Here is a 15,995-nt window from a genome sequence, read left to right as displayed (position 1 = left end):
TGCTGATCAATCTTGTGGGATGCTGAGACAGATGTCTTTAGTGACAAGTCAGCAGCATCCTAGGCTGCTTTTTCCACCCTTCTGCATGAAACTGGCAATTTTAGTTTTTCCGTTTTGGTTCAATTGTTCCTTTTTGCTAATCTTTGACTGGTTTTATTTGCATTAGGAGAATTAAGAAATAATTGAGCTTGTTTGCAAATCAAAATAAACCATTTGTTATCCAGCTAAGTCTCTTTTCTTTGTTTCTCTCTACAGAATGCAACTTTAATAAAACAATCCAGCCGTACTGGAGGAACACCAAACAGGGCTCATTGATCAGCTGGTCAGCGCGGAGCTGGGGGAGAGGTGAAGCCAACAATCAGGTCATCATGCTTTAGCACACAGAAAGGACCGGCTAATCACTGGAGAAGCACCATTTACCTTTCCATTGATAATCCTGAGCCGAAAAGGCAAACATCTCCCGCTTATCCGCCATTCGTCATCCTTGCAAAGATGCCAGTGCTAAGATTAATGCGGTGGCATTTCTGGTGACGGGGGAAACAGAGCTTGCGTGCGCTTCAAGGCAGGCAGGCCAGCTGGTGGATCGACGGGTGGAAGGGCACACCACAAGACATTTGGGTTAGGCTTGGTGAAAGCATGCGGCCCTGGGCAGGCTCATGGCGATGGATTACCCTGGTGCTGCTGGCTTGGGGCACACTCCTCTTCTACATCGGTGGCCATTTGGTGAGGGACAGCGAGCATCCGGAGCGGTCCAGTAGGGAACTCTCTAAGATTCTGGCAAAGTTGGAGCGGCTTAAGCAGCAGAATGAAGACCTACGGCGCATGGCCGAATCTCTCAGGTAGGAAAATGCTCAAGGGAATGATTTGTCAGCTAAAATAAACTTTATTCACTTATGTTTTAACTGTTTTCTTTTTTCTAAGTATATACCAGGCATCCTGCAGGTTTTAGAGCTTCCCCTGCTTTAGCACAGCTGATTATAATAATTGCAGTTGAGCAAAAGCCTGTTAATCAGCTTTCAATTAAAATCAGCTGTGCTGGAGCAAGGAAACCTCTAAAACCTGCAGGACAGCGACTGATGCCCGGTGTATACAATATATATGATCTTAAAGCCCTCTTTCCACATAGCCCTAACAGTAGCGTTGAGGTAGCAAAGGAGTTGTTAGCAAATTATTTTCTCAAAAAACCACAAGAATTCTAGAACAGTCTGTTTGACAGATTACACTAAAGTAAAGATCTTATACTACATTTCCTTGTACAAGGAAAACCAAACAAAGCATATAAAGACAAACAGCAGGACAACAGAATAGTTTGGTCTTTTATTTCTTTGCATCTTCATGACTTTGAATATTCTTTTTACCATTTATTTAGAGTCTAATGTGAGGCCATCCGTCCAAGTGATAAAGCTCAGCTTAAACAGTTTAATCAACGGCATAGTGATTCTAAAGACAGCACAGCAAAAGTACTACTGAATGACTAAAAAACAAAGATTAGGATGTTCCAATTGTCTCATTAGAGTCAGACTTCAGCCTGATTGAAACGGTGCGGTGAGTCTTTAAGAGAGCTGTGCAGAAATAAAAAGCTCAACATAAATAGAAGTGAAGGTTTAAAGTCCCTTCAAATTAAGGAAATTCAATTTAAGTTCGTACAACACTGGTGGATATTTATTTTGACACATATTTTATCCATGTAGGCATCATTTATCTAACTATGTCATTTTATTCTACTGTTTTTTAAAAAAAACTGATGTTCAACCCAAAAATGTTTAGCTTTTTCAGTTAAAACATTACATTTTCCTTTATTTTACCACTGCTGAGCAGATCTGTTGAGAAACTAGGGGATAAAAGCACTGCATTTAAATCATAGGTTCTGCTGATACATCCAGCAGAGTAGCTCGCAGCTTTGCTGGCCATTATTGGACCGCTGACTGCTATGTAAATATTTTAAGTGCCTTTCCGAAACCACAGAATTTCCCAGTATTTTACTTCTACTAAACGTGATGATTTGATATTTGGGGTAAAAAAAAAAACACTCAAGAGTAGATATAATTCACCTGTTTACTCCCTCTTTGGTCCAATCTTAAGAATACTTTTAAAGCTAGATCAGTCAATGGGTGAAGTAAAGCCTCATCAGACAGTTGTAGCAGCTAATCTGTGGTGTGATAGATGCTGAGTGTGACAGATGGATAGTGTGTCACACGTCTCACCAGATTTTGTTATTTTAAAAGACAATAGCACATTGCGCGAGTCCATTAACCGCACAGCATCTTTCACACGTTCAAGATATTTGTAACAGTGAGGCAGATGGTTCTTCTCTTATCACCGCATGCTGACAGTGTTTTTCTAAACACTCGAACCCCAGATCCGGACATGGATGTGTGAAGGCTTGCTTTAGTGTGCCGGAGATGTGGCAGTGCGTTCTTCTGTGTGTGTGTGTTTCTGTTTTGGCCTTGGAGTGAAGGCCATCTTTCTGATTTCACCATCGATTTGATGACCCAAGTGAGGACAATCTGCTGTCCTCACTTCTTTTTTTTGCCAATGGTTAAGTGTAGGACTAATGCATAAATTGAGTTTAGGGGATTAGGGTTAGGTATGCCATGTGTTAATTGGGTTTATGGTTATTGTCAAATGACCTAAAATCGATGAAAGTCAAGGGAAATCAACACACGGTCCTCACTACATATAGCAATATGATAATGTGTGTGGGTGGTGTGTGTGTTTGTTTGCCATATTAAGGGAAAGCTTCAGATGTTGCCATAGCTGCTCCTCTCTGATATTCCGATTCACTTTGATGCAAGGACCTCATCGGTGCACACAAACATAAAAAAACCACACACATGCATTTCTTCAGACAGCTGGTCCTTGATTAAATCCCCTGCTTTTGTAATTATTTAAAATTGGCTCACAAACAAGGGTGGAATTCACAGTCTATAAAAAAAAAAAGAAAAACAAGTGCAGCTTTCAGTCGATGTTCAGTTGATGTCCAGATGGGTCCCTGACAAACTGCGTGCTTGCAACTTGTTATTGAGTTCAGGATGTTGATCTGGGACTGAGGACTCCGCAGTTGTTTACTGGGGCAGAACTGCATTGCCTTGTCAAGTCCCACTAAGCTTCAGCTAAGTATCACAGAATAGGAAGCCAAAAGGAGGCTGGTGGTTTTGCTGAGGTTAAGCTTTATGAGCTATCAGCAGCAAAATGACTTACTTTGTGCTCTGCCCACTTAAGTATTTTTATGCCTGAGGTTAGGGTATTCTTGAACTTTTTGACTTGTTTTTCTTTTTAAATCTCAGTGCACCTTATTTGGATTTAATGGTTTATTTTAAGTAACATTTTTAATGAATATTTAAGAAGAAAAAACAATACACAAAGTTTTTACAAATTAAAAATATAACTTGGGCATTTTGTATCTCAGTCTAAATCAATACTTTCAAGAACTACATTCAGCTTTAATTACAACACAAATCCTTTGTTATACTTCTCCACCAGCTAGACAAGAGACTAATTTTACTTCTTCTATGAAGGACAGATTTGTGGAAGGCACAATGTATGTCATCTGTCTGTACTCTTTATCTCTACAATTTATCCATCTTTGTTAGGTCTGGTGGTAATAATTTACAATGCATTTTATAATAAAGATAATGGTCAGACACTAGCTATTTAAGTAATAGTTCCTTAGCTTGATATAAAGCTTGACTCAATAAAGGCCATAAAATAATAGCTAGGAATTAATTTGGTACTCAATAAAGTTGTGTTATGGCAATCTGTGACTTCTCAGGTTTAGCGTTTATTCAGAATCAACAATGAGAATTTCTACTCTACTTTTGCTGCCTAGAACAAATAGTCCTCTGACACTGTCTGTACTGGTTAAATATGCTTTAATTCCTTATTAGTTCCTCCATGATCATCCTCCATGATGATAATAACCCATTAGATCCTTTCTATGTACTCTTTGTTTCCTTGGTAACTACATATCAATTCCTGTCCCGTTACTCTTTAGCTGTGTCCGAATATCCGCTCTTACCACTATATAGTGGTTACGCCATTTCAAATAGATGTCCGAATGTCTAGTGGATGAAAATATAGTGGACTAGAATTTCCCACAGTGCACCTTGAAAGGTAGTGATCATCCATGGTCACTAGAGGGAGGAGCAGATATATCCCAGATTGTGTTGCAAGAACTCTCCTCGCAAAGCATCATGGGATTGTTTTGACAGAGGTCCACTGTCTGGTTCTGGCAGCAGCGACAAAGATGGTGCATGCACCATGCAGGGAGGCGGGGTTACGTGACCAACGGGGGGAGCGAAAGTAGTGATGATCTGTCCAAACGGTCAGTTAACAGAGTTCAATATATAGTCCCCGCTCCCCGCTTTATAGTGATTGAGGGATTTAGGGGTTATGGCGGACATTTCGACACAGCCTTTGTTTCCTTGGTAACTACATATCAGTTCATGATTAGTTACTCTTTGTTTCCTTGGTAACAACATATCAGTTCCTGATTAGTTCATCTTTGTTTCCTTGGTAACCACACATTAGTCCCTGTTTAGTTATTTTGTGTTTCCCAGGTAACTAAGCAGTAGTCCCATAATAAGGCTGTGCTGAGTATGCCCCATTAAGTACCAGGTAACTACCCATTAGGTCCGTAGTAGTTCTTCAAATTGTAGACAATTGGTAGTTTTTCCCTGTTCTTTACATTTGTCTAGAATATTGATGTTTCATATAAATAAATAAAAAGTTTAAATCACTTCAGTTCAGTTTATTTCAGTTGTACTAACTTACAAAAAAAAGCTCTATTTAATCCAAATATGAAGACAGATTCAACGCTGATACTCTCCACTTAAACATTATTATGAAAAAGTGCAGTCAATTTCAGTTTATTATTTAAATCAGTTTGAAAGCTTTTGTATCCAGGAAAACTCAGCTGATTGCATCCAATCAATAACTTGAAGCATTTACTCTTCCTGGATGAACATGTAGCATCAGTGGCCAGTGGACTGTTGACTGCTAAACATTTGCTTTGCATTTTGTCACTTTGTTTATATAACTTCACTCTAAGTTGTGAAAACCCTACTAAAATAGAGGTTTCTAGTTTTTATTTAGCAGCATTCAGTGGGTTTTTCAAGACAACGTAAAAGCCCACCCCACACCCCGTAGTGTCTGTTATTCTAACATTGGTGGCCTAATAAACATAAAGAGGTTGTTAGTGGGCTGTCCATCACCCCTTGTACAGCCTCTGCCTGCTCTTTTAACTGACTGCTACTCATTTTCCTCAAATACAAGCCTTCCTCACCGTTTTTGTCCCGCGTTCACAACACCAAACTGCTGACAGTGACATGTCACGTACGGTCCACGCAGATTGTGCTCTGCCCACAGATTGTTGCAAAACAAATGACGGTGTAACATCACGCCAGCTCACCGATCATCTAATTCAGCAGCTCACTCGTCGCACTAATTTAGAAGGAGAACACAAATCTGCATGTCGTACAAGGGGAAGAGTGGATTCTTAGTGAGCATCAAGCCGACACCAGATGAAAAAAAGACAAATTCCTCCAAATTGCCTAACTGTCACATATAGCTTGCTCATTTTTTATGAGTGGCCTCAGAGAAATTTAAACCCATAAAATTGACATTATTACATATCATGTTGAGTTCTTGCACAGTGGAAAAACTCATTGCATTCAGACTGATTTATAGATCTGAGCACGATTCAACTTGTTTAGTGTCATTACTCCACAGCAGCGAGAGATAGATGACTTAGGCATTATCAGGTAACATGGAGCAGTCATTATGAATCTGACAGAAATTTCTCTTTATGACTATTATTTGCTTTATACCAGCAAGCTGATATTTCTGTTAAGTAATTAAAAGAATTATTTTTTTTTTCTTTTTAAATGAGGATCTCGGTTTGAAGGGAAAACGTTATATAGAACAACTTTGCCCTAAACACTATTTGCCCCTTAAACTTGGTGATCGTTTGGGACAACCATCATTATATATATATATTTTTAGTAACTGCAGTCTTTGCATAACCAAGTTTTGCTAACTTCTCGCAACAGATTTTTTTTTTTTTTTAGGAGGATTGTTGTTCTGGTGTCCGTTGTGCCCTCCTTGATGAGTCCTCCATGCAGTCTTGGAGTATTTTCTGAAGTACTCGTGTACAATTCTCCGAATTTTCATGTTCAGTTAATCAGCAGCAATCAATGTTTGGATTAAAATGAAATCCACCCTTTAGACATACAAATGAAATCTAATGAATCAGGCTGCTTTTGAGCGATGGGAGTCACAGACAGTCGGCCAACCCACCAATCACCCGGCAGCATTAATGAGAGGTGAGCGTGAGGTCGAGTTGCTCGGCCCATCAGGCTCCGCCCTCACTGCAGCTGTCAGTCACCTCAAGCACAGAGCCTCTGCTCCCGCAGAGACGATGACACGCACCAGCCTGATGGTGCGACACCAGAGGGAGCAAGTGGCTAAGAGTGACAGCTGGGGTGAGTGATGAGGACCTGATCGATGTCCCCCTTTCCACTCTCCCCTGGCATGCCAACAGAGGGGATGCAAAGATGGAAGGCTGGAAGGGAGGAGGGGGACAATGCAGAGGAGGAAAGGAGAATGGAGAGAATGATGGATGACGTTAGGACCTCACTAAGTAAAGAGCAGCAAGGAGAAAATGAAAAATGACATCTGAGGGGATGAGAGGAGTTGCAGAGACCACAGTCATTGCCCTAATCGGTTTTATTTGTTATTTCAGCTTACCTCAGGGCCAACAAAATGTTTGCTGTTGTGCAATAATGTCAGAAACAAGGCGGTAAAGGAGATTTATGCATTGCGTAGCTCTGTTACAGTTAAAGCGGATCTCTAAACCCATGTAATGTGTTCTGAGATTTAGAACGGATGCATGGAATTATTTGCACACAGAACCATATGACTCAGACTTGTCCACACCGAAAAAGAGAAAAGTGCATCTCTAACAAATTGTTATACATGCTTCAGTGGAATTGTTTTTTAATGATAGACGTTATTGACCATTAGACTTCAGTCGCTCTCCTCATTTGTCTCTGTGTCACTCTCTTTAACTGTCGCAACAGTTGTCGTAACATCTACACTTTCTGAATAAAGTTTCCCCATTTGGTTAGTATCTTTCAATCAAATAGGAATGCAAAGCGTGAAAACCGATTTGTATAACGTAATATGATGTGGGTACCGTCACTGGAAGCATAGGTTGACTTTGTGCAGCACCACAAAGCAGATACTGGTATATCTATATTTTGTTAGGACACAAACTCCTGTGGATCCATAAGGTGCATTTAGGCACACACAAGCCTCATTGTTAGAAGTGTCTGTGGTCGGAACATCTCTGTCAATAAAGGCTTAGAGCGGAGCTCATAAGAGGATGTTCTGAACATGTGAGGCAGGAATGCACTATACAGAATCGGTTTACTGGGAAGTTTAGCGTTTGAATCCATGGGAATAAGAGCATAGGGGGAAAAAAAAGTTTAAACTACAAATGCATCAGTGTAGTGAAGTAAAAAAGCAATGCGCGAACCTGTCCTTTAAATCTTCATAAATGGTTTGAATTTTCAAGGTGATAACTGATTTTTTCCCCCCTTTTTTTTCCACTCCTTTTGTTCAACAGTTTGACTCTTTGAAGTAAATAGATAAGAAGCACTCAGTTGTTTAGAAATGCTTGAAAGCACATTTCCTCTTTACACTGCTTAAGGCCCCTCTTCGACACCGTAGTTCATCTATAAGAAATATGGTGTTTAGTATTTTACATTTCATCAAGAACACATGGCACCAAGTTGTGGGGCAATAAAGCAGGAGTCCTTTCTCATTTTAAATGCGCTTAACACATCTGATAAGAACTAATTTTTCATGGTGGGTAGGGGTGGTTATTGGCAAAGAAGTCGTGATTCGATTCGAATCACGATTCACATGCCACGATGCGATTCTATCACGATGCACCATGATACTTTAAATATTACGATGCATTGCAATATTTACACTGAACACTGTAAGAAAAAGATACAGCCCTTACCAGTAGCTGACTGGCTGTGTGTGATCTGGATAGTGTCTTCAATTGATACATAACTGAAAGCAACTGAATTCATACATAGCTGTATTTATTTTAACGACTTTTGGAGGTGTTGCCATGAAAACAAATACTGGACAGAAATATTACTATTACTGGCGTGGACACACTAACAAAAAGATCTTAGGGTTCATCAAACTTAAAATAACAAAATAGGGATAATCAGTGCCGTTTACATGGCCTCAGTGGTTCTTTAAACCAATGAAACGAAAACATTCAAATGTATATTTCCCCTTTTGCAAATGATGTGCGTCATATCAATTTCATTTTTACCTTCTTTGTTTTTAAAGCCAAAATACATCCAAGCATCTGACTTGAATCAGATGGAGCCGTGGGGTGAATTTTCATAGTGTCCTCCATGTTTTATTTCATATGACTCGTCGCAGTATCCCACTGCCGGACATGCTTGTGACACAAAGCAGCGGGCGTCAACACATCCGCAGCAACATCTGCTGGACTGGAAGTTGTATTCCGCTTGGTTTCGCTGATGTGCGCCAACCATTAATGTATTTTATTTGTTCTTTTTTATATATATATATATATATAATCGATTCTTGGATTCAAGAATCGATGCAGTAGATCACAAAAATTAGAATCACGATGCATCGTCATGACGATTATTTTGCACACCCTTAATGGTGGGTGGCTATTGCTGGAGGACGATGCTAGAATCAACTTTACGACCTCGGGTATGATTTGTTGCCAAAATGCCAAAGAGTGGCATAATTTTTTGGAGATTTGAAGGGGAACTAGTAATGCTGGCTTCATGTTAAAGCTGCAACCTCATCACACCCACATAAGGGTGGCTGTTTTCCAGTGATTCTTTCCACCACCTTTGGCGATGCGGCTGCTCTTCACAGTGCAACCCAACACAGCACACTGCTACAAAAGGATATTTACATGCAGAAAAGATGAAAAATCCACAATTTTAAGCCTTAGATTCATTACCTGGTGCTTAGAGATCAATATTCAATGCTTTACTCTTGACATAAGTCACAGATGTAGACAAGATTACACATTTAAATTCTTTGTAAATTGAGTGCTCATTACCTAAGAGAATTTGTGACCTTTTCGGAAGAGCAACACACATGGAATATACATAGAATTTTAATGGTTTACTATTACATCCGTTTAAATATACGCTATGCAAATACACACATACTTATTGCACATATGTCAGTGTTAGGAGATCAAGGGGAATAGTTAGTTTTCCAAACTACAGTTCAAATGCAAAACACCTCGCTATTCACATGTACATTTAAATATGGGATGTGCAGAGCCACACCGCATCAAATTAGATGTATATTGGTTTGTGGGGAGACCAAAGGAAGCCCTGAGAAATTCCATCAACAGTTAACATGCAAAGAACATCACAATGCACTCAGGCACGGATATATCTGTTTAAACACAGGCTAGTTGGTTCTCTGTATAAAGGCAAGGGGTGTCCATGTACCCTCCTTTCATCTAAACCTTAGAGAATGCTTTACATCTCCATACATATGTATGACTTTTTAGGTCAGCACATAAGTTTTCTTTTGAAGTCAGCCGAAGTGTATTAAGTCTTTCGAGAGGAATATAGGTGCAGCTTTGCCGCTCGGGCCCCCACTGTTCAAACTTTGTCCTCAGGCTCTGATCACCTTGTGAAATCTGTGAACTCAGGGGGTAGAGGTGGGAGCCAGTGGTTTCAGCAGCTAAGCTAAGATGAAATATTTGAACCTTACGTGCTCTCCCCGTCTCCAGGACTCGTCTTCTTTTCCTCATTGCTGCACATATTTGTGTTTTGCTTCTCCTTTCTTCAAGTTTTCTTTTCATCTCCTACCTTTTCTGTGTTATTGTATGCAGATGGTGTTGATTACAGCTGCCTTGTCTGATTTCTCCTTTTATGACGTATGTTTATCCGTTAGTCATAATTCTGCTCAGTATTTTGATATGTTATATATCGACTTACCTTGTTCTGAATGACTTTTCAAAGACTGATGCTATATAACAAGTCCACTGGCAATTTGTATTCTAGATAACTTATAAATATGATCTCACTAATTAGCCTTTCACTGGAAAAAATCTAAAGCTAGATAAGTCATTTATTCTTAAAATAAGTGCATTTGTTCTTGGACTGAGGAGATAAAAGAGACATTTTGTCAATGGAACATGACAATTTACACTTAAAATAAGAAAACACCATTGTATTGTCTTATTTCAAGTGCATTTTATCCAATTTTCTTATTTTAAGAATAAAAATACTCATTCCATTGGCAAACTATCTCATTTACATACTCAAATTAAGGGCAAATACACTTAATTGAACAAATTTTTGACTTATTTCTAGATCGTTTTTCAAGTGTTGCTGGTATGGCCTATTTCTCTTGCCTTGTTAAAGATGATATCAAGTTGTTTTACGTCAACATTTTAGCAGCACTTAAAACCCGAGACTTCCTTTTTGTACTGTGGTGTAACCAGCATGTTAAGGTGTGGCCTGAGGAGAAAAAGTAGCTCAACAAGATAAAAAAGATAATAGAGCAGAGAAAATGTCACAGGATTTTATTTCAGTAATTGTCTGTAATATTCCTGGAAAGTAAAGCTGAATATTTTCCAGTGCTAGTTTATATGACGTATTTGTTAAACATTTTTTTTTAACATTTTACCTTTAGATGCTTTGAAGTAGAATGCTCAGGTAGTAGAACCAGTTAGGAGAGTTTTTTGACAAGAGGGGCCACCGCTACTTTAAAGTCTCATCTCTGTGCCTGCAGGCGACTGATGTTCTTTACTGAAGGAGCAAATTGAATTTGCATGCCTTGATGATTCATTATGTCAAATGCACAGGGGTATTTGTACATACAATGCTGAAATAAACAGCCATTTTAATACCATGTTGGTGACACTTTTCTCCCCCTTGACTGACATTAACTTGATGCTCCAAGCATGTCAAAGTGCTCATTTGTGTTTTCAGTTGGTGTGTGTGGTAGTTCTTCACGCTTAACTGATGGAGCTGTAAAAATGCTAATTTGAATTTGCATTTATCAGAGAGATAATTCACTAAACACTTAAAATATGCAACAGTTTTGAAGACAAGTTTAAAAAATATGCAAATCAAAATGGTTTGTTACTGTACATTTGGTTAATTGAACTGAATGTCTGTCTAAACAAGCTTTCAGGCAGTAATGAAAAAGTGTTTTTCACATTTGTACATTTGGTTAAGTTGGTGAGTTTTTTTTTTTTTTTTGTGTTCTTTTTTTTCGTTTTGTTTTTATTTTTTTGAATCCCAGATGTCTCAGTGAAATAACTGGAGTTTAATCCAGTCACCATTCTAAGAGAATTGGATCACTGTTTCTTTTTTTTTCTCTCATGGCATCTGTGACAAAACAATTTCTTCTATTTTTCTTAGTTTTTATAAGAATGGGGCGACAGTGGCGTTGGATGTAGGAGTTTGCCCTGAAATCGAAGGATTGACGGTTCAAGCCCCTGCTCCGACTTTCATTGTCGTTGTGTCCTTGGGCAAGAAACTTCACCTGCATTGTCTACTGATGTTGGTCAGAGGGCCCGGTGGCGCCAGTGTACAGCAGCCCCGCTTCTGTCAGTAAGCCCCAGGGCAGCTGTGGCTACAATGTAGCTTGCCACTATCAGTGTGTGAGTGTGTGTGTGAATGGGTGAATGGATGTAGTGTAAAGCGCTTTGGTCAAGTCTCCTAACTTGAATAAAGGCGCTATATAAGTACATGCCATTTACCATTTTACCATTTAATGACAAAGGACCAGCCAAAATGCTGTTGGTCTCTTGGTATGACTAGGTCTTATCTTATCATGAAACATCTTGTACTATTTTATTTAACAAAGATTTTTTCAGTTGTAATGTAGTGCAGTGTTGTAATGCAGTGTTGCAAGTAGTTCCTTAATTTTATGACATTTGTATATAGATTTGTAAGTAAGTCCATACATGTGTATATTGTTCAACCCAGCCTGAACTTCGTCTTCGAGAACATAATCACTCATCACCATTTGTTAGACAGAAGAACATCTGTTGAACAATTGGCACACATCTGCTAAATTAGTTCTGAAACAATCAGATTAATTGTGATTAATCCATTATTGAAATAATCGTCAAATAATTTAGTAATCGATTAATCGTTAACTGGAGTATAGAGACTCTGAAATGTGCTTTATCTGACAGAGCAACCCACTTAGAGAAGTAATTATACCAAAATATGTAAACATTTTGTATTCAAGATAAAGAAACTTTTTCATCTTTCAGTATACTCTATCCAGAACTCCTCAATTGGAAAAGTTTTAGTTTCATAAAAATTCCTCCTTAAGGAACCTTTGGCTATCCAATTATTAATCGATTAATCTAATAAATAATTTTAAAAAATGAATCGATTTGCAAATTAATCGTTAGTTGCAGCCCTATGCTAAATGTAGTTTTGTGTATTAGGATTAGAGTGGGAGAAGTTTTTGGGGTACTGTGACGTTCTTTTCAGTGACATGCAAATCAATTTCAAGTCTTTTGTAATGCATTTCATATATATATTTTTTTTTAATAAGGCATTTTGGAGTTTTCTAATGATATCTGTGACCAAAATGCAGAACTGCGGAACTCTTCTGCTCATTCTCCTAGCTCGCACTTGTACTTTACCTTACGTGGAGTTATAGTTGTTGTCTGAGTTTAGCTGGATGCCAGTCGCTTCTAAGTATTCACAAAATCCATCTTGAATACAACTCTTGGATTATTTGGGTTGCACCCATTTAACATGGACGCTCTTGACGTGACATTCACAGAACAGTCCATTCAGGAAAATAGGCCACAGGCTTATAGATGCATTGGAGCTACTAAGATGTCAGTCTGCCCATCAAGCCATGTCTTAGTCATTTTAAATATATTTTAAGTAAAATCAGTAAAAATCAAGTGCTTATTTGGCATTCAAGTCCAAACCAAATGTTACTCTTGATTTATAACTGCCTTTTATATTTCCCTCTTATTTTACCAAATCATAGCATTTCCCTGTAATTTGCCATTCAGTTCACAGGATATTCCGCAATGCTCAGGACACCTCTTGTAGAAATTTTGAAGATGATTATAGTTTGAATCCAACAACGTAGATGTATTTGGTTTGTATTCCAAGCACAAACTTGTGCTCAAAATTAATACACCATGGCACAACTCTGGGGTCCACACTCTGGCATTTTAGCAAATTACATTTGTAGAAGTTTCGGTGGTGAGCACTGTGAGATGCACGCCTCCTCAGCTAAGTTTCCTCAGCAACTTTTAAATTGAAAGATGAGACCAGAGTCACCCAAGCAAGAGACGGCTGGAATCAGAGGAACCACAGGATATTGTTACCGCTTCGCCAACCTCCTGAGTCACAACTGACAATTAGAAGAAAGTTTTTTGACTAAAATAGTCTGCGAGTGGATGCCTTGTAGAAATTCTCCAGTTTCCTTGGGAATAACTGAGAAGTCATATAAACATTTTATTTTGTTTTTCCATCACTGTATGGTATCATATTCAAGGTTTTTTTGCTCTTTGACCTATTTCTGTGCCATTTTCCTGCTATTAGTTAACCAATCCATCCAATGTCTTTTTATGCCTTCTAGGATACCAGAGGGTCAGGCAGAAGCTGGGTCATTGGCAGCAGGAAGGCTCCGCTCCTTGGAGGACCAGCTAACCAGAGCCAAACAGAAGATTCACAGCTTTCAGAAACTCACTGGAGATGGTAATTAGCAGGGTCCTTTAGAATAAGCAACTAGATATGAATATTTGATAAGATGAAACACAATGGGGAATGGAATGCTATTTATTTCAGATTATTCCTTTATCAGATGGCATCGATTTTTTTACCCATCTATCCATCCATCAACCCAAACGCCCACCCATCCATCCATCCATCCATCCATCCATCCATCCATCCATCCATCCATCCATCCATCCATCCACCCACCCATCCATCCATCCATCCATCCATCCATCCATCCATCCATCCATCCATCCATCCATCCATCCATCCATCCATTCAACCACCNTCCATCCATCCATCCATCCATCCATCCATCCATCCATCCATCCATCCATCCATCCATCCATCCATCCATCCATCCAATCAGCAGCTTGTGTGAGCTATTTTGCCTGCAGGGGTGATGTCAGTCCAGGCCAGCGTTAAACCTGATGCAACCTGGTGATGATGATAGCCAAGCAACATTCTCAATGGGGCAGGGTATTATGTGTGTGCTTGCTACTCTAAGCAGTGGTCAAAGGGGCAGGAAAGCTGTCAGGTGAATGGGGAAAATGTGTGAATGAAGTGGGAGCATTCTGAATCCCACCGCTGCTGAAATGAGAGACTGAGAGAGAAGAAAAGAGGCTGGGAGAAAATAAAAAAGGACATGTGAGCATAGAGGGCAGTGGAGGGTCAGCTTTTCCATCTTGCTGCACGGGGGGAAAGAAAGCTAAAAATACCCTAAAGCTTTTTTCCACAGGCAAGTGGCAAAAGTGAAGAGAGTATCTGAGATAGGAAGTAAAAAAAAAAAAAGAAAATGCTTCACAGTCATCATCAGCACCACCACCTCCGACTCCTCCTGCTTGAGGCTGTTCTTCTCTTCGCTCTGTTCTCTTCTATTCTGTTTCTCTCAACAGAAACCAGAACAGGCTTGTGCGGTGTGTTCGCCTTGGATGCTCCACATTGTTTGGGTTCGAAAGGGGTATAACATTTCTGTGTGTGAAAAAACATGAGAGAAATGATGCACAAAAGCAGTGATCAAGTGTTTTCTAATGAGGTCAAAGTAACTCCCTAGGACAGAGTTCAAAAGAAGAAAAAATGTATGAATCCAACTGAACGTTTTATAGCGAGAGGCTATTTATGCACAATATTCAGAATCCCTTCAAAAAAACACATTTAATTTCTTCAGGGTGTCTTCCTTTGAGTCTGCATTATTATTTCATTGCCTTAGATCTTACCTACCTCTTGAAAGTGTTTTAATACTCTATTATTCTCTGATGCCTCCTTTCTTATAGGCCCTGGCCCAACTCAGGAGGAGCTGCGCAGGAAGGTTGAGAATGGCGTCAAGGAGTTCTGGTACTTTGTACGCAGCGAGGTGAAGAAACTGTCCAATGTGGAGCCTAGTGAGAGGCAGAAATATGCTGACACACTCCTGCAGGATCTGGGAAATCAGGAGAGGTGAGCCCATGAAGCAGCATCTGAGTTAGGGAAGTTTAAGACTTCTCTGCTCCTTCTATTTTACTAAGCTGACCTTCAAATTCCCCATATAGTTAGATTAAGGATGACTAATACTTTTGGATTTCCATGGTTGATTTGTTTTTATTTTTACCATTGAAAAGACTAAAAACAGAGATAAGACAATCAAAATAGGCCAATGGTATATTAGGGGCAGCTGCAGAAATCCAAGCCTCATGTATAAAAATCTTTCAACATGACCAGTATGTAAAATCCACAAATTATTTTTTGAAGGAAAGGAAAAAAGTAAAAGTGTTGGCTAAGGTATTATTGTTTTAAAATCGAACAGATCATTAAAATCACTCCAGCCACACTGTGGAACAGGGTAGTGGCAGCATTATGATGTTGGGAGGCTTTTCTTCAGGTGGCATGGGGGGATCTCTTCCGTCATCATAAGATTGATTGACTGATAAAAGATTGATAAATAGTGAATACAAAGCAGTACAGGAAGAAGACTGGTTTGATATACAAAAATAAATAAATAGACAAGAGAAGAGGACTTAACCTCCACCACAAATACAAAACTAGATGTAAAGCTAACGATCTTGGCCAAAGCTTGATAATCATTGTTTACAGTCGACCTTGACCCAGTCCGATTGGGCTGGAGCTATCTGGCAAAAAGAATGGCTTACAACAGTGGTCTCCAACCCTGGTCCTCAAGATCTACTGTCCTACAGATTTTAGATGCATCCCTGC

General features: G+C 39.3%; 1 protein-coding gene across 1 annotated transcript in view; it reads left to right on the top strand.

Moving 5' to 3' along the window:
* Positions 1-250: 250 nt before the first annotated feature.
* fut8 (fucosyltransferase 8 (alpha (1,6) fucosyltransferase)) overlaps positions 251-15,995 on the top strand; it is a 73,477-nt gene continuing 57,732 nt past the window's right edge. The window contains exons 1-3 of the mRNA XM_015368955.1: positions 251-839; positions 13,669-13,787; positions 15,080-15,242. Of these exons, the coding sequence (XP_015224441.1) occupies positions 637-839; positions 13,669-13,787; positions 15,080-15,242 (485 nt within the window). The 5' untranslated portion in view covers positions 251-636. The remainder of the gene's footprint in view (positions 840-13,668; positions 13,788-15,079; positions 15,243-15,995) is intronic.

This window comes from Cyprinodon variegatus, unplaced genomic scaffold (genome assembly GCF_000732505.1).
Source record: "Cyprinodon variegatus isolate N-32 unplaced genomic scaffold, C_variegatus-1.0 Scaffold37, whole genome shotgun sequence".
In the NCBI taxonomy this organism is placed as follows: Eukaryota; Metazoa; Chordata; class Actinopteri; order Cyprinodontiformes; family Cyprinodontidae; genus Cyprinodon; species Cyprinodon variegatus.
This window is presented reverse-complemented; position numbering and strand designations above follow the sequence as displayed.